The sequence below is a fragment of the Aquila chrysaetos genome, chromosome 6 (assembly GCF_900496995.4).
Source record: "Aquila chrysaetos chrysaetos chromosome 6, bAquChr1.4, whole genome shotgun sequence".
NCBI lineage: Eukaryota > Metazoa > Chordata > Aves > Accipitriformes > Accipitridae > Aquila > Aquila chrysaetos.
In genome coordinates, this window is record NC_044009.1 from 54,185,851 (window position 1) to 54,205,347 (window position 19,497).

At 36.9% G+C, this 19,497-nt stretch overlaps 1 protein-coding gene across 22 annotated transcripts in view; it reads right to left on the bottom strand.

Annotated features, from left to right (window-relative positions):
- Window positions 1-19,497, bottom strand: part of BAZ2B (bromodomain adjacent to zinc finger domain 2B) — a 166,477-nt gene that overhangs the window by 61,970 nt on the left and 85,010 nt on the right. For all 22 annotated transcript variants that reach the window (XM_041124106.1, XM_030016690.2, XM_030016692.2 and 19 more), the window contains 3 exons: window positions 9,787-9,948; window positions 8,027-8,220; window positions 7-213 (listed from right to left, as the gene is read on the bottom strand). In XM_041124106.1, coding sequence (XP_040980040.1) covers window positions 7-213; window positions 8,027-8,220; window positions 9,787-9,948 — 563 coding nt within the window. The remainder of the gene's footprint in view (window positions 1-6; window positions 214-8,026; window positions 8,221-9,786; window positions 9,949-19,497) is intronic.

A 19,497-nucleotide genomic window follows, 5' to 3' on the forward strand; every position in this document is an offset into this window, starting at 1 on the left:
TCATACCTTGTTCTTGTTTTTGTGATGTGCTTCGTTTTCAGAATCAGATTCATCATCTTCACTCTCTTCAGCACTCTGGTCCTCCTCCTCCTCTTCATCCTCCTCTAGATCATCGGAGTCACTGCTACTTATGCCTTCACTTGAGGTGTCTGAAGAGGAGCCCGAATCACTGTCGCTGTTACTAGAGCTTTCTACAGCTTTTTTTCTGGGCTTCTACCAGGAAGATGAATGCTCTGTTAATGGTTCAGCTTTAATCTGTTATATCATCTTATTATTATGCATAATCTTTAAAACAAAAACCAGTAAGACTTTGGAATAAAGTGATCCGCAATCCTTGACCACAACTGTCTGTCTTTGCACAAGACTAAAGAGAAAGAAGTGTTTCACAAGACGATGAAACTGAAAAACTGGTCACAAGGTTCCGCTAAAGTATTTTTCTGACCACACACACTGGCAGAACAGTTGGCATCACTACATTTCAAAGCAATATTTCAAATTCAGGCCTAGAAAATTGGCCTGGAATTCAGGTCTAGCCAATCTACTACAGAATGTACTGCTTCCAAAAAAATTTTAAACCAAAACCTTTACTGCAAACTAACACAGTAAGAACAATACATACTAGATTCATTAATATGTTTCAGTGACACATTCATTTAACTACATTACTTCACTTGTAATTTCACAGTATGCACTGTTCAGCAATGTAAGGTTTTCAGAACTGAAAAGAATATGCTTATCAAATTGCTTCTGGGATTTGCTTCTGAAAAATGGACCAAAATCTGCTGAAATACTCTGACAACTATATTTAAATTCTTGGAAAGAACAAATTTGCAGACCAGAATGGGTAAGTAAAAGAAGCAACACACAAGAATGTAGAAAAGAAGAAAGGTGTAAAAAAGAGAGAAACTCCAGAATGTTGACACTGCAAGACCAGAGTTTAAAGTGCAACGGATGACGAAAGTTTGCTTTTTGGGGAGCAAACTAAAACATATTTTACAAACACATCTGAAGGACGTACAGGTGGACTCGAGTGTTATGATGGTGACTATGTGAGAGAGACATTAAAGTACGTATTACTGCATTAAAGTGTATTTAATCATTAAAGAGAGTTCGCAGAATGATGTTGGAAAGTAGGGAAACACGTGAAACAAGATTACAGATGTCAGGCTGCAGCAGCAAAGTGTTATGTAGCATGTAAACAGGGCACGTGGAGTCACTGAGGGAACTGTAAGGTTAAAATTAGTCAAAAGGAAGATAGGTGGACAGCAAAAGTAGGTGACTGGAGGGCAAAAAAGTTGCAGCAATTCTAGATAACAATGCAGACAGGAGCATCAGAGAAACAGTGCTTTAAAAATGTATGTTTTCTTAACAAAACTTTCACCAAAAGTTTACTTTTCAAATCTATTCTTTTATGGTAGGTGTATTATAAAACAAGAGATCTTTTTAAAGATCAATTTTATGTCAAAGATGCCTGTCTTATGAAGAAGAAATTCGCTTAAATTAGTAAGGAGAACATGACAAACATTCTTGTAAGTGGGTGTACTGGTTTTGGATGGGATGGAATTAATTTTTTCATCGTAGCTCCTATGGTGCTATGTTTTGGATAGTGACCAAAGCAGCGTTGGTAGGAGAGGGATGTGTTAGATGTGTTAGAAGCTGAGCGGTGCTTGCACAGCGCCAAGGGCTGTTCTGCTCCTCACCTTGCCCTGCCAGCCAGCAGGCTGGGGATGCACAAGGAGCTCGGGGGGGGGCACAGCCGGGACAGCTGACCCCAACTGACCCAAGGGTTATCCCGTACCACATGGCATCCCACTCAGCAATAAAAGCCGGGGGAAGAAGGGAGGACATTTGAAGTTACAGCATTTGCCTTTCCAAGCCACCGTTATGCACAATGAATCCCTGCTTTCCTGGAAACGGCTGAACACCTGCTTCCCGATGGGAAGCGGTGAATGAATTCCTTCTTTTGCTTTGCTTGCACATGCAGCTTTTGCTTTCTCTATTAAACTGTCTTTATCTTAACCTATGAGTTTTTGTACTTTTACCCCTCGATTCTCTCCCCATACCACTGGGGAGGAGTAAGCAAGCAGCTACGGAGGGCTGAGCTGCCCACCAGGATTAAACCACAACAATGGGATTCAATTTACTTTGTGAAATAGCTATGAAATGTGGAAGCTATAACTGGATTAAGTCCCATCTATTTGTCAATTGGGTGGTATCTGTATCTTTTTTTTTTAAACTAGGTTCTTTATCAATTCCTGTGATGAACACAGTAATAATTCATATCACCATACCTTCTGCATGCTGTCACATGCATTGCTTCACTGCTGGGAAATCCTACGAATTTAAGTGTATTTATTTGGATTTATTGTTTCACTGCTCAGTTCAGAGAGGTGTCAGTTAATGCTTCACATGAGGGACAACAATCTGAACGTATGCAGACACTTAGAAACATAACAAATTAAATAACTCTGCCAGTCTATGTTAGGTCCTACATGTTTCATTGCTGGTGTCCTTTACATCATATTTAAGTATCTTCCTGTCTAATATTTGGCACAGATGCCGAATATTTCTTCACGAAGGTTAAGATCATAAAATGAAGGACAAGACCATGATCTGAGGCAGTGAAAGTAACAATGCCTCCTGGAATCAGGAGGATTTTATTCTAGTTTTTCTCCTTCATGGTTCTCTATTTATCTCTGTATGTGGAAAGGGAAAAACACAAAACACTGCAATAATACTAAAATCAGAAATATCCAGTTTATTCACAATGCTGATGAAATACATATTCATAACATCAGCTTCTTAAGAAACACATGTGACAGTCTGGAAAAAAGAAGAGTATGTCAATGGGCTTACTTAGCTGATAGTGTTTACTTCCACACATCAACACTAAAGCTTTTGCTGTCCATCTAACTTTACAAAATGTGTTAGCTGCTGTATCTTACAAATATATCTTTTCATACTGCAGACGAGAATATAAGAAAGTTACCATACCAAGAAAGGAGTTAGGAACATTCTTGTGAAAAAGGAGGCGGCAACTGCCAAGCAACATCCGACACGCAATGATTCACAAAGAATCACCCCAAGTAAGGAAAGTGACAGCTAATTTTTACATAAAATTTAGTATAACTTGTAAGCAATCAAATGCTTCAAAACAAATCAGGCACTTGACTACATTGTGAAACACAACTGCTTCCCAGGGAGTTTTTACTTCATAAACAAACAGAATCCTTTGACATAGATAAAACCTATACAAAGAAGTTGGATTAGCAGGGTTCCACAAGAAGGTATGGCAAATTAGTAGCTTAGAGAAAATGTAATGAGAGGGAAAAATTAAACTCGTGCATTTAGTGGATAGAAAAGGATTAATCTTGATGGAGAAGTTTCTACCAATCCAGCATAAAAGGTAGAGGTAGAGCAGCTATGGGGTGGGGTGGGGGGCCACCAGTAAACTGCATAGAGAAGAAATAATTCAGACTAAATCAAATAACGTAAGCCAGAAGGAGAAAAAGATAACTGTAAAAAAAAACTCTCTGTAAAGACATTTAGAACAACAAAAAATACTTGAAAGAAATTCTAAAAGCTTGTTGAAACAAAAGAAAATAGTCAAGAGAGAAAAGGAAAAGTACAGACCAAAAAGTACTGTTCTACTTCATTTGAAATATACTAGGGAAAAAAAAAAAAAAAAAGAGCATTAGACTTCTGAAGGGATATGTAAGACAGGCAGATACTTATAGAATATCAAAAAACATATTTAGAAAAAGATACTAAAAGACACTTTGAGAATACACAATAAAAAATTATTATTATAAGAGCAAATTTCACTTCAACTAGTTCCTCTATTGGCAACAATATAGTCATAAAAGTTGAAGCAAGAGTAGGTTCAATTAAAATAAATTCCATATTTGATTTTGGTTCGTTGACTTTAGCAGATCTGCTGGATGGTTATGCTAATTGAAAATGTCCATTGTTCAGAAAGCAATAATCTAGACTGAATAAGAGTACCAAGAAAAGGAGCCCGACCACAATGACCCAATGGGATAGTCCCATAAAAAGGTGACTAAAGTGATAGTTTGAAAATATTTTAGTCATGACTTCAAAGTACTGAAGTTTATAAAGGGAATACAACATGGTAATTGCCAAGAAGAGATATTATATATAAAGGATGTGACTACAATCCCCTCACTACAGGAAAGACATTGAGGTGCTGGAGCGCGTCCAGAGAAGGGCAACCAAGTTGGTGAGGGGCCTGGAGCACAAGTCTTATGAGGAGCGGCTGAGGGAACTGGGGTTGTTTAGCCTGGAGAAAAGGAGGCTGAGGGGACACCTTATTGCCCTCTACAACTGCCTGAAAGGAGGCTGTAGTGAGGTGGGTGCTGGTCTCTGCTGTCAGGTGGCTGGAGATAGGACGAGAGGAAATGGCCTCAAGTTGTGCCAGGGGAGGTTTAGATTGGATATTAGGAAAAATTTCTTTACTGAAACGGTTGTCAGGCATTGGGACAGGCTGCCCAGGGAAGTGGTTGAGTCAGCATTCCTGGAGGTATTCAAAAAGCGTGTAGACAAGGCACTTCAGGACATGGTTTAGTGGGCATGGTTGATGGTTGGACTTGATCTTAAAAGTCTTTTCCAACCTAAACGATTCTATGATTCTGTGATTCTATACAAGTTAATAACCAAGCGTCCTGATGCTAATTCTGGAATCCAGGCAAGTAAAAGCCTCCAACACAAGATCTTGGAGTGGATTCCTATCTCACCAGCTGCCCATAATGGTACGGGACTTTCTATAAGCCAAATGAGGCTCAAGTTCACCAGTAACACCTTCTTTCCCTAGAGACTTGCTTTACCAATGAAAAAATCCTGCTGACCTTCCTCATCCTAGAAATTCACTAATGCAATCAACACAGGGGCAGTCAGTTTTACATTTCTTTTGTGAGGCTGAAGCAGCACATTCAGATGAATGATTATTTATAAAGCGTATCTGCTTATTCAGCTTTATCTTGGCCACAAACAGGGCAGGCTTAAAAGACAACAATTAAAGCATGCTAAAGTTATCAACACAGTGACCAACGCAGCAAAGTAAAAAGGTAACACAGTTACCAAATTTTTCTCTGTAAGAAATAAGTCATGGATAATACATCAGATCATCACGATGACATCTATCTTCAATACAACACCATTATGCTCAACAGACATAACATGATATGCCACAAATATACAGTGATGAGTGAGGATTTGGCACAATTTTGAACTCTTGTTTCAGACAGATTCCAGTTTATCATTGTCTGATATGTATAGCCCTCTGAATGGTCAAATACACAACCCTGATGAAAGGAAATGGATGAGAACTTCTAATAACTACAGCTCTGAAGATCAGATGCTTCTATCAACTCAGAATTTGTTTTTCACAAGCTACAGGCAAAAAAATTTATATAATACAAGTTACTATCAGACTGCACTTTACGATTCCCTAAGATGGTAGGACAACAGAACTAGAATTCAACCAGGAAGAAAACATTGTACAAGAATTAACTCTTTAGCTTTTCACCAACTGTAAAAACAGCCTGGTATCAGCTTTGCCTTTTAAAGAAAAAAATAATAATTTTTTAAATACCAACCTCAAAAGAAAATCACAACTAAGGATATGATTGAAGAAATCAGCAGATGAATACTAAAAAAATAAAACCCTAAAGAAAGGAACATTTAGAGAATTTAGAATGTTTTAAAAATAAACTGCGCTCTTTAGAAAAAGAGGCAAGTGTTGTTACACTTTGAAATTTAAAAACATAAGGTCACTTGTACAAAGCCCAGCACAAAATACTCCCATCTGCCTACTGCCCCCTGGTTATTCCTCTGCCTTCAGTTCCAGTTGTGGCTTCATTCTAACATACTGAAATAAAAATACTGATTCTTTTCCTTTTTTCTTTTTTTTTAATCAAATCTCTTGATCATCTCCTCATGTTGGGAGTTCTCATTTAGAGTATTCTGTATGTTTTGATTGGAAAGCTTGTTCAAATCATTACATTGACAAATACCTCAAAAAAAACACCTCAAAAAGTTTCAGAGGAAAAGTAGTTAAGAGTAAGGAGTAGAGGAACGTCTAGAATGTCAGCATATCAAGTAAGACCAGGAACAAACTCTACTTCAGTATCAGAAAAATTACTACAAAAACTTAGGAAGCAAAACTGTTGACAACCTGAAATTTATCTGCATTAGATGATTTAAGTGTTAAGATACAAAACCGAACAAATTTAAGAAAGGATCTACATTAATTGAGTACATTGTTTTACAGCAACTCAATATTTAGCAAATTGAAACTGGAGTTTGAAATCAGTACCCACATCAAAAGAAACTGTCTCAAGGATACAGAATATATACTTAAAGACAAATGGTAATATGAAGAAGATAACAATGCTGACATACATTTGAAAAAAAAGAAGCAAAAAGAGGTGAAATTTTCAGTGATGCTCATATTAACAAGTAACTGGCTTAACCAGCTCAGTTTTCTGTATAAGGCAAAGAGCCAAAAAGTGAACAGAAAAGAGTCTGTTCATTTACTTATGATATAAACTTTTGGGATGATATTTGGAGATATTAGAAGATAGTAATTTATTTGATATTTTGTGTAACTGCAGTAATAGTCAAAAATGCAGAGACATTACCTAGAAAAAGCTTTACATCTGCACCATAGAAACAAAGCTTATGTTTTGCACATATATACCCAGGATAAAAACAAACAGAATTTTGGAAAGGAAAGAGTTGTTTCTAGTATTTAAACCTGAAAAAAGTCAAATATTTCCCAAATACCTGTAACTACCTTAATACTTTCAAAAGTTGTCGATTGTTGAACACATGAAGAACGTTTTAAGGGAAAATGTTCTTTAATATGTTAATAATTTCCCTATTATCAATATATTAAACACCATATCACCACACAAATAGAATTAACCATTTGAGTGTGAAAAGCTATTTTTATACCGATACATACAAACACCAAATGTCCTTTGAAAATGCCAACGTCTCACCTAAGAACACTCACATTTGGGAGCTGAATGTAATGCAATAACAGAAAGAGAAAGAAAGCAACAGGCCCAATTCACTCACAAAACAAAAATATAAATATCAAGAACTAAAAGCATTTTAAGCCTAGATATCTGCCAGTAGGGAATGACTCCCTTAGCTTCTATTCTGACAGTAATCAATTTCTCAGTATCCCATTTCCTGTGTTTTGACTAAGTAGTTTTGATTGCAAGAGTAGCAAAGTTCTTAAGAAGTGCTTGGGTCAGTATATAAGGAAGTTTACCTACTCACTCAGACTACTCATGTCTTTCACATTAGATGGCTGTCTACATTTTTTGCTGAATCACAGCCATTAATAATACTTCTTTCTTCTGATAAATAGGAAATTACTCCCAGAAAAGCATTTTTCTTTTAATGTCTAAAAATTTCATTTTGCTTCTGAAATTTTTTATATTTTAAGTTACACAAAAAGATAATTAAACAGATGTAATTAGTAATATTACTAATTTATATTTATATTTTATTATTATATTTATATTTATTATTATATTACTAATTTATATTTACATTTTATAATTATAATACATATAGTCATACTGTAATGTAATAATATCAAACATTGGTGTTAATACAATTTAATTTTATGATTATATAAATTAAATAAACATGGTGTCACATACAGCTATTAACTAGTGGAATTAATGCTAATTATAGCTTTTGGTTCATAAACATGTCAAAAAACCAAACAAATTTAAAAAAAAACAAAAACAAAACCATACACCACACAAACCCCCCCCCCCACACAAAAAAAAAAAAAAAAAAAAAAAAAAAAAACAAAAACAAACAATACAGAGACAAGGGTACAGATCTTGCTCTAATAAATAAGAAGAAAAACCCAAACCATTTTGTACTGGGAGAGGACCCTTAGAAATGCTGCTGTGTGCACAATCAGAACACTTACCATGTCAATTTTTTTGTCTGAATCTTAAGGGTTTTTCTGTGTATTTACCTTGTCTTTGATTTTGTCAGCTCTGGTGTCCAAAAGCTGAACTTTGCTTTGCTCCTGGTTGTATTTGCGACCTCCTGCTCCTGAGGTTATAGCTTTCACTTGTCCTGCAGACGTTGCAATGCTAGTGGAGAGTACAGATGTGCTGATACCAGATACTGCAGTGGTACTGTTCCCATTCAGTGATCCATTTATACCTTCAGATGACAGATTTACAGAGTGACACTTAAAAAAATCTGAAGTAGGAGATACTTTTCTTTGAGATATTCCAGTCACATTAACCTAGCTTCCATAAACACATAACAAGATACTAGACTACTTACAGGTTACTCCCAACATATACTAAAAATTTGCCATCCAAGAGTCACTTCAATTTGCTCATAGAGTTAGTTTAATTAAAACATGCAGAGCACACATGATTTAAAGGACAAACACATTTAACACTGTAAGGAGGGGAAAAAAGGAAAAAAAAAAATCTGAAATTGTCCATTTTTAAGCCCAAACTATCCTTGAATCTAGTCAGGGGCAGAAAAAGATTATTTTGAAGAAAGGCAACACAAAAATATACATTCCCGTAAATATCTCACAGAATAATTCGTTTACAATTTTGAAGTATCAATCAGCTTCAAAGAAAACCACATGAAGCCCAAAGTATTTTATGAGTTTTGCAATGAGTAAAATGAGGTGGGGGGGGAGGGAAAGTTGTGGGAATGCTATTTGAAATCTGTCAAGACAACTGTTGTTTTCTAAGAAAATACCCCTAACCACACAAATGTGCTACTATGCAATCCCAGGACTATTGTCAGATTGAATCTGAAACACACATCAGGTCCTAAAACCTACCAAAACTATTAAAAAAAAAAAAAAAAAAAAAAAGCTTTGTTTGTACATCATAGAACCACAGAACAGAGTATCTTCAGTTGGAAGGGATCCATAAGGACCAAGTCCAACTCCTGACTCCACACAGGACAACTTAAAAGTTAAACCATAGATCCAAGAGCACTGACTGTCCAAATGCTCCTTGAACACAGACAGGCTTGGGGCCATAATCACTTCCCTGGCAAGCTTGCTCACCCTAGCGAACAACGTTTTCCTAACATCCAATGTGAACTTCCCCTGATGCAGCTTCAAGCCACCCCCTCGCATCCTGTTACTGGACACCAAAGAAGAGACCAGCACCTCCCTCTCTGCTCCCCTCCTGAGGAAGCTACAGACAATGATGAGGTCACCCCTCAGCCCCCTCTCCTCTAAACTGAACAAACCTAGTACCAAACAAACGTATCCTGCATCTTCAAAAGGCGTGCAATACCACTACATAAAATAATGGTTTGCAACGCAAGAAAACGTTCTAATGTCATTGGGCTATTTTCATTGAGATCCTGTAGCCACAGCCATCCCTCCCTCCATGCCCCCCCAACAAACAACTACCTGACGCCTACTTCTTATATGCAGAGGAACAGTATTCACTACAGAAGTACAAGGCCTCCCACACCAAACCACATATTTTAAAAGAAAACTTCTCCCTTCTACTCAGTCCCAGACAAACTATCTAAGGAAAAAGAGGCAGAGGGGAAATACTAGCAGAAAGAGTACTTCGTTATTGAAAGCCCATACTTGTATGTCTCATGCTTAGCTAACAGAATCAATTTTTATAGAACTGTTTAGAAACGGGAAGAACAACGATAGGCAAAGCTCAAATTCCACGTCTTTCTGCAGGTGCAGAAGTTCAAAATGATTATTCCCTCTCTAACTTCAGCCATTACCTTTTTCTGTACTGCTCCGACTACTTTTTCCTGTAGCTCTTGAGTGGAATGAAGCAGAATCGTGATTCTGTGCAGGAGACGCAAACAATGGTGGAATCCCCAAAAGTGGGGGGAAAAAAGCTGCCCCAGGACGAGAGTGCGTGTCCGCCGTTCGCCACCATTCTACACCGCAAAGGAAATAAAACCAAACTTCAGTTGTTCTAATAATACATTTAAATATTTCTGTAAGCATGTTGCTGTGCATAATCTAGAGCAGATTTACTAAATCTGGGAGTAAGAAGAAAGCACAACACTTGGGAAATTCTAAAATGACATTGATTTCCTGCAGCAATTCTGGTCTGAAGTCATTAAAGCCATTCTGGTAAAGATTTCAATGCAGTTTCATTTAAACACATTCTGAAAATAAATACTTAATAGAAAGCTATGTGACAGTGATCACCCCAAAACGAAACTGGTAGTCTTATAAACAGGATCAATATCCGCAGGTCACTCTTGAACATTCATTATTAACCCAGCACTCTTCCTACATCAGAACTATAAAAAAAGCACAACAGCTTTAAGTCACCTCTGCAATCTCAGTCTTGGAATACTCCAAGGCCTCCACCACAAAAACGCAACTGAAGCAGTTCCCCATGAGTTGACCTATTTAATATAGGAATCTCTAGCTACTCCATAGTAACTCTATACCCACTCTAAGAGGCTTCTACCCTGGAGTTTGACACCGGATCAGAAAAAAGCAGTCTATTTTTTTCTGTAACATCCTTATTAAAATGTCTGTTTCACAACCAGAAACAGGGCTACTCTGTGCTGCTTGTTACATAAATTCAAGCAGTTGAGCAAGGAATAAAGATTTCTTATTTTAAGAAACAATCTAATACTTTTTAGGGGGTTTGTTGCTGTTTTGAACTTTCATCTTAAATGGTTATTGATTTTTGTTTTCCAGGAAAATTAACTCAAATGAGTTGATACAGTCCCTACAACTTTCAATTTTTAAAGTTCTTTACTCTAGCAGCAACTATTCAGAACATTTATGCAACCCTTATGTAATCCTTTTCTGCAGATTCTTGAAACTCTGCAAGACCAAACTGATTATGTATTTTTTTCATAAGGCACTGCTAAGCCTGAACAGCCATGTAAGAGGCAAATATCCAGTGCACTGCTCTTGTCATACATTTCTGTGCTTAAGCAGGAGCCCAGAAACAGTGTGTAGATTGGCATAGAGGAATTCCGTAAAAGTGTCAGGGTCTTCTTTTATAATAGCTGTTGCAGTAGCTACAACATCATTTTGTTACACACTTACTAGTCTGGGGGGGAAAAAAAAAAAAAAAAAAAAAAAAAAAAAAAAAAAACCACCCATGCCACAAACGGTAATTAAAGAAAAACCTTTCAAATCCCTCTGAAGGGAAAGAAACTTTTGAAAGAAGATCCTATGTTAGAAATTATATATGTGAGAGAAAATGTGTGTGTTTGAAAAAAAAATGCAGTAATATTTTCTCAGGAAAGAAAAATCTCTTCCAAACTTCTCTTAAAGCTAACCCTCCCCACCCATCACAAATCAAAACAGAAATGGTATCACATTACAAGATGCAGAAGAATCAGAAACATAACACACAAACGCCATTGTGACAAGGGCTAGAAACATAGGTTTGGTCTACATAAAACCTAAATCTAACAAGCAAGTTCATATAAAATATTTCAAGTCATGGAACAGATGGTTATCTCCTGGCCAGGTCCTATACTGGCCATACAACTCCGTGAAGGTGTTTAAAGGGTAGCAATGGTAAGTGTTTTGTACAAGTCAACTGTACCAAAAAAGTTGTTAAAACACAGTGCTTTTTTTATGCTTAAAATATCAAATTTGTGAGTACACTTTCCAGTCTTACAGTGAAAACTTGATTATGTAACACTAAACACTAGAAATACACTGGAAGGCACAATCTACACAAGTAACAGGATGGACTAGGTGGTAAGCAAGTCTTTTCTGACTTCTGTGACTGCTTTTCCTCTCCTTGAAAATTATTTCTTTAGGGCTTAAGTGCAATTATGATTTTTTTTTGAACCCTGAAACATAGATTAAGTTGTGGCGTACATCCAGGACACAAACAGTTTTGCCTAATATCCCTGTGAACAGCTGAGAAAGAGCAAAATCTGTGGTTTGGCCCACTGGCATGCTTCATTTCTTAAAATAATATCAAGTTTTGTATATTACAAGGACAAGAACTCTGCCTTAAGTATAGAGCTTCTGCTATTTTACACACATGCATTACCAGTGCGATTAAAAGAATTAAACCACAGAGTTGAGCAGGATTTAGTCTAATGTATTTTAAGACAGCTATTTCAAATTGCTATAAAACACATCCAGAAGGTAAAGAAAGTAAGAAATCGCTACGTAAGTATAAGGATGTTACATGCAGTAATTAAGACTCTTAATGAATACATAAATGAAGTTTGAACAATGCTAATAAACAAATTTTAACCTGTCAGCGTCACCAGACACTGAAATCATAAGAACATACATCACAGTGATTTAAAAATGTTATAAATGAATGATTCTCATTGCTAAAAAGACACAAAATATGGCTAGAACATCAGCGATGAAAACAGAAGACTGGACACTCTAGAGCAACAATTCCAAAACTTTCATCATGGTATGAAAAGCAGGCTGTAATCGATCTGCAAAAACTTCCCATTATTCTATTATCTTAAATTTGGAATTTGAGCATAGTGATACATAGTAGTTTTGTATGTATTCTGAGTGGTCCCACAAAGTTACAGAATCATTGCCTTGGAATATACTAACCCAAGAAATGTAAAAACAATGGTCACTGGACAATATATATAAAATAGTACACATGCAGACAAATTGCTACCGAATTAAGGACAAAGGTGCTGTTCAAAGGCTTAAGCAAGATTCTAACAACTACATACAGCTAGACTGCCTAAGAAAACTTCCAAGTTATTTACTATATTATCAAACTCTATGGAAAATACTGCCCTTCAATGAGACAGCAAAACCAAAACTTTAAGATTTGTCCAAGGTCAGATGCAGAGTTCTTTCATTCCTACTTGTCCTGGTTTCAGCCACGACACTACTTCAGCAAAAATAAAGTTTTCTCAATAAAGAGAGCTTCTCTTACAAAATGGAACAAAGTCAATGGAAGATATGAACAACTACCATCCCTTATAGCAAAGCTTAAAACAAGTACTGGTTAACTCTGCTGCGCTAACACACATTAGATGACTGTTACAACTCAAAGAATCTTTTCGTAAAATAAAAAAAATTAACTGAATGAGAACATTACAAATTAATCAGTATTCACTGATTTTTGAAATTTTACCCCTCCTTACTTCACCTCTACATACATTTCTTTCAGATGCTTTTGCTTTGTGTAGGTATATATATAGTATCTCATTATCCTCCCAGTAACAAAAGTTCTGCTTTCACTCCTCTGGCATTAATAACTAAACCAAAATTCTGTCATTTGTATCAAACAAAATTTTAAAAATACTAAAAGATCTCTTTGCAATATTTGCTGCAGTTTTTTACCAGTACCTAAAACTCTACTGGTGGTGGAATCCCACAACCATAAATTCTACCAGGGGCAGGGGTGGGGACGGACACGCAGGGCCTGGCCAGCCAAGAAAAGGGGAGGTCTCTTCAAGATACTCACTTCCTGGCAGGAATAGCTTTTCTTCAATCTACAGAAAAAGTGAATCAAGAAGAATCCTGACTTACTGCATACTTTGGAGAACGCATTACAGTATTTAATCTACTTCAGAAAGCTTTGCTCTCAGATGTCAGATTTACAGAGTATGCAAGACTGGAAAACACTAGCTGAGTAGCTGACATCTTATGGTGGAAGTCAGATGCATCGGTGGAAGTCAGATGCATCATTTCATCATATTCATCTCTCTTGTGCAATATGTTGATATTTTAAAGGATGGGAGACTACTAAGTTTACAACATGCCACCAAAAAAACCCCTTTACTTATGAATAAAATCAAGGGAGAAACAAGATCATGCTGACCAATCCTATTACAGACAAATTATATGTCTGTATAGTACCAAGTACTGAGGGGAAAAGGAGAAAGAAAGAAAAGAAAAAAAAAAAAAAAATCATTGAGCTCGCAAAAAGAAGTCAAATGAAATTTCCTTTTCCAAGTTTGGACAGAAATTTCACTGTTAAGTCTAACAGACAAAAAGCACATTTATAAAGGAAAACAAGTCCACCTTATTACTGGCTGAGTACATTCAAGAACTGTGGTTATGCAATCAACACACCACGCAATGAAGAGGGATGTTACCTTGTGATGGAAAGAATAAAAGAGATCAAGCACTCCTTTGTTTCTTAGAAGACTACTATGAAAACACTGTTCCTGAGAAACTCAGCCAATATATTTATTTGTTCTCATCAAAATCATCCTGGATTTAAATCAAGCCTATAGTCTGAAGTAGTTTACAAAGTCTGCCTAGTTAGAGGACAGTTAACCCTCTTCTTCAGTTTAATATTCCTTGCAACAACATTTACCTGGAAAAGGTGCTAGCTGGGGATGTGCCGCTAAGTCTGTGGGTGTACCAAGTGTTCCCAAGCCACCAAACTCTGAATACCCTGCGCTGCCTGCATGCGGACCAAAGACTGGGTGGCTGACCACTGGGAAGGCACTCGACACAGTGCGTAGGTTACACAGCTGATCCCCAGCTGTTCTGAATGTATGCCCTGAGGGGAAAAACCAGCACTTGAAATTGCACTATCCAAACAGAAGTAGTGAAGTCCAACCTCAACCTTAAAAAAAAAATTAATAAAAAAGTTTTTACATTGTAAAAGCTATCGTTAAGTTTTACATATAGAATCTTCTTCCAGTATTGGCATTGTATTTCTGCGACACAGAAAATATCTGAAAACATGAGCAACTCTAACAAAAGGTTTGTAAGCAAAAATGTAAAAAGGTATTATATTTGCCATGGCAATTTCTGCTAGCAGTGGAAAAGAGTCTGTTCCTTTAACATACTGGGATCAGAAACAGAGGAATATGCTTTTATAAGCAAGACTGTTAGATGTATCTCTCCTTAACACACACGAAATACCACATTTCAGAGATCAACAGGGGCCTACAAAACACACAATGCACAAACTTAATAACGAAATAGACAAAATAACAAAGATATCTTGGACACGTTTTGTAAATTTTAAAATAGAACTCAAAAACCCCAATAACTTCAGTAATTTTTGTGATCTAAAACAAAACATCTATAAGCTAGTTTTAAAAAACAATGTAAAGAAAATTCCTTTGATTGTGATCAAATTATCCATTCATAGGCACTTCTACATTCAGTCCTCACTGGTATCAAAAGTACAAAATAGTTTCTAGGGAAGCCATTAGCTTTGCCTTGGAGAAGTTGTGAAACTGCTATTATATTGCTTAAACATTGTATTTCATCTTTTTAGCTATGGTCCTAGATGAATTACATTGAATTAAACATGGCTCAATTTCTGAAGATGATAAAAAAAAAAATCCATTTTAAATGCCAGATACACATTAGTCCTAAATCTTTTTCCACAGCAGTTAGTTCTAATCTCACACTACATTTTCAAATCCCACAAATTCATTTAAAACTCCTAGAATACTAATTTCCAGTCCCATGATCAAACAACAGGAAGTGTTACAGTGCTTTGTCTGACTTCTGTCAACAGTCACATCAAGTGACTTCACCAGTCAAGCTTGGATATGTTACAGCTGTTTGTAGCCTGCATCTTGGTAAGATTCTTCTCCTTTTCTTGATTGTCTTAAAGCTTTGCCTTAAAGCCAATTTTTTTTTTTTCCTTCAAAAAACTGCTTTACTATAGGATATCTTTCACATAGCTGGACTTCAATAACAACATCCAAAAAGCAAAGGCATTATTATGAAAGACATTTTTTAAACAACTCTCATGATTCCTCTTTTTTTTTTTTTTTTCTTCTTTTTAAATTAACAGGGTTACCTAATCCAAAAAACAACAGTCTACAGAAAAGGTCTTCAATCTGTGTCTTTAACAAAGAGAAGAAAGAAAAAACAGTCTGGTGTCTCCAAACCTAGCAGTCTGTGGTAGGCATTTCCCTTAGAAAAGATTCAGGAGTACACAAATCTAAAATAATGTAAACCTGTGGAATGAGACACTGAGAAACTTTTTTTAACACTCGACACTAAGACCTCTCAGTACTGGTCTGAGTTTTAGTGTTTTGGTTCTTTTTTTTTTCTCAGTAGATTTATTTGAAGTGGAACGGATTGCCCTGACACAATGTGCAGTCCCAGTCCTTGGAGGTTTCCAAAACCAGACCAGGTAACAGCATGGGCAACATGGTCTGACCCTGTAAATGGCTTCTGCTCTTCAGACTAGAGACCTCCTGAAGTCCCATCCAACCTGAGCTTTCCTATGATCCTACAAATTTACAAGCACTTCTCAGCATAAACTCAAGATGATATCCCAATGATATTTTTATTTTGCAGCCATATTTCAGAAATACACATTACGCAATTCTAATCCAACTATTTTAATTACTCTTTTTCAAGAATCCAGTTCTCTACCTCAGTTTCATACCATTTCATCATCATCTTATAAACTGTAATCTGCGGTAACTTCTTCAGAGTCAGGATCTGGTTTTCTTTACTTTTTACATCTGTACAACAGGGCAAACTTTTTCTTTGCATATACAGGTGATGAAAGCAGTAAGAATCAATACTACCACAAGCACCTCCACCCATGTGTAAGAACAAATTACTTGCAACTAGTTCTATTTAGCAGCTTACACTTCATATGAAACTTTACACGCAGTTATGACAGACAAATATACCTAAAAACATAGAAAAGATTTAGTAGTAAACAAAAACATTTATTTTCCTTTAACTAGGTATTTTTGCTTCCAATTTACTTTTTTAGTTTACAGAAGCCTTGCCAGTGTTCTGTACCACTCTAGTACCTTAAAATTTACATAGAATTTTTTTCTTTAAATTTGTTACTATTGACAGGTATAAGCATAAAGGTCATTTTAAGCTTTTTTCTTGTAATTTATTAGTGTCCAGAACAATATTCTGACCTGACTTTTGACACTAGAACAGCTATACCACAATTATGCATTTCCCATTATGACTGCATACAGTGGACATACTGCAAACTCTCATAACCATCATGTACCTAACTGTCATCGTTTCTAGCCAAATCAGTCCAAAACTGTAAGTTGACTTAAGGATAGAACCAGCCACACTCTATCATCTTTGAAAGGTCATGCAGATTAGGGGAAGTCTCCAACAACTGGAGAAAGGCCAACGTTGCACCCATCTTCAAAAAAGACCAAGAGGACAATCAAAGCAACTACAAAATGGTCAGACTTACACTAGTCCCCTGGAAAATAACGCAGCAAACCCTCTACATGAATCATGTAGGAACACATTCCTGGGCACATGCAGAATGCCTTCTGTGATAAAATTACTGGGTTTACGGACAAGAGGAGAACAGTTCTTGTCATTAACCTCTAATTAAGCATGGCATTCGATACTGTCTCCCACAAATATTCCTTAATCCAAATTAGGACATTATGGTCTGGATGGGGTGACAACTAGATGGGTAAGAAGACAGTGGGATGCTCAGAGGATAATGGTTAATGGGCCCTACTCTACTTGGATGCCCGTGACAAGCGGAGTACTGCAGGGTTTTATCCTGGGATCTGTTTTGTTTAACATCTTTATCAATGACCCAGAGTAGGAAACAAAGTGCTTTCTCAAAAAGTTTGTGGAAGACATCAAACTGGGGGGAACCCAGTCAACCCTCTTGAGGAAAAGGCTGGTATCCAGGGGGTCCTAGACAGGCTGGAGGAATGGATTGGCAGGAACTTTATGAACTCAACAAGAACAAAAGCAAAGTCCTGCACATGGGAAGGAATGACCCCTTGGAACAATACAGGCTGGAGACTGACTGGCTCGGGAGCAGCTCTGCAGAAAAGACTCTAGGGATTTCAGCAGACACAAAGCCATACATTAGCCAGCAGTGTGCCCTGGCAGCAAAGGCCAGCAGTAGGCTCGACTATATGAGCAGAAGCACAGCCAGTAGAGCAGGGGAAGTAAATATCCCTCTTAACTCATCTACATCTACAGATATGCAGAGACCCAAGGTAGTTTTGAATAAACAAGTAGCAACTGCCAGAAGCACTCTAGCTGTGGAGGTTGAAGCTCCAGAAGGCCAATTTACTGTACTTTTCAGCAGATTAACCTATGGAATCACCAGCACAGCGATATCGCTTGTTACAGCCTAGGCGGCTTGACCTTCTCTTTGATGTACTTTACTGAACTACAAAGACTTATTCTACACATGTTGGAGGGAATCTCATTCATGTATGTAAAAAGTCTCTCACTGCAATGAGTGTCTCACTTGAACAATTTGCCCCTTTGCCCTAGCAGAAAAATAGCACCATTTGAGTTTTTAGTAAACACATTTCTTCAAGAGAGGCAGACAATAACAGCCCTCTACTCACTAGGCACTATTTGTTGGAGGTGGGAAGTGGAGAGAATTATCTTGCTGCTAGGTGACAAATGACAGTAGAGGTGGCCTACAGTGAGTATGTTCCACGATTTGTCTTCTACAGGGTGGCCATAACACGTTTGTTGAACAGATTATTTCAGTAAATTTTACTCTGTTCTTCAGATCTCCTGCCAGAAGCACTGAAATTTTTACGTGCAGCAATGAAAATGCCAACCAGTCCAGTCACAGTGCTTATTTAAAACTTTCCAGGGCAGGTACTGATCCAATTCAACACCCTCTAGCAACTGGTTTTTACTGCACAGTCTCATGACGAAACAAATGCATTACAGAAAGCCTGTTCCACCTTCAAGCACTGTCTTCAGTCATGCCACTGTGATAAAACTTAAACATTTCAGAATGTAAACAAGAAGTACATCCCATCATTATCAGAAAAATCAGACTGGGGTGATTAAAAGTTGATTGGTTTTTTCTTATTAAAAAGCCATTATCACATTGCCAGGCTTTCACCTTAAAAATTAATACACCAAAATTTTATGGCTTCAGCCCTCTGCAAAACCAGAATGAATGAACTAACAGAAGATGCAAGATATTCTTCACTTCTCTGAGAAAATCATCAGAACAAGCGACACATATTGAGCAACTCTATCTGTAGAAATGAACTGAAAAAAAAGGTGATGCAAACCAGCAAAAGAACCACTAGAAATCCTAGAGGAAAGCCTAATCAAGCAACAGTTAAGCTCTATTGTGCCACCTTCATAGTTCTTGTTGGAGGAATGTCCATTGTTTAAAAAAAAAAAAAAAAAAATCACCAGGGAATTAGCTGCACAAAACTGCAAGATGATTCCAAGTCTGCACTTTATGAATACAATGTTAACATCTTTCATCATTTAATTTTTATGTACGCTGCAGTATTATTTTAATTTCTTTAGTTTGGTTTCACAGTAAACCTGCTCTGACCAAGTTAACTGAAAAGCTCTAGAAACAACAAGTGCTTTAGAACAAAAGTCTCTTCCCTTTCTTCTGGTCTCATCTGTTCTTTGATAGAAAAGCACCATTCAAACATTCCACAGCTGTTACCTTCCTATTTACAGCTTCCACTATGGTGAGACCATTCATTGTATCATCTACCACTCAGAAATAACTAGGAAAAGAGAGGTTTGGCAATAGTTTATTTCATCTGAAGTCTAGTATCATCACT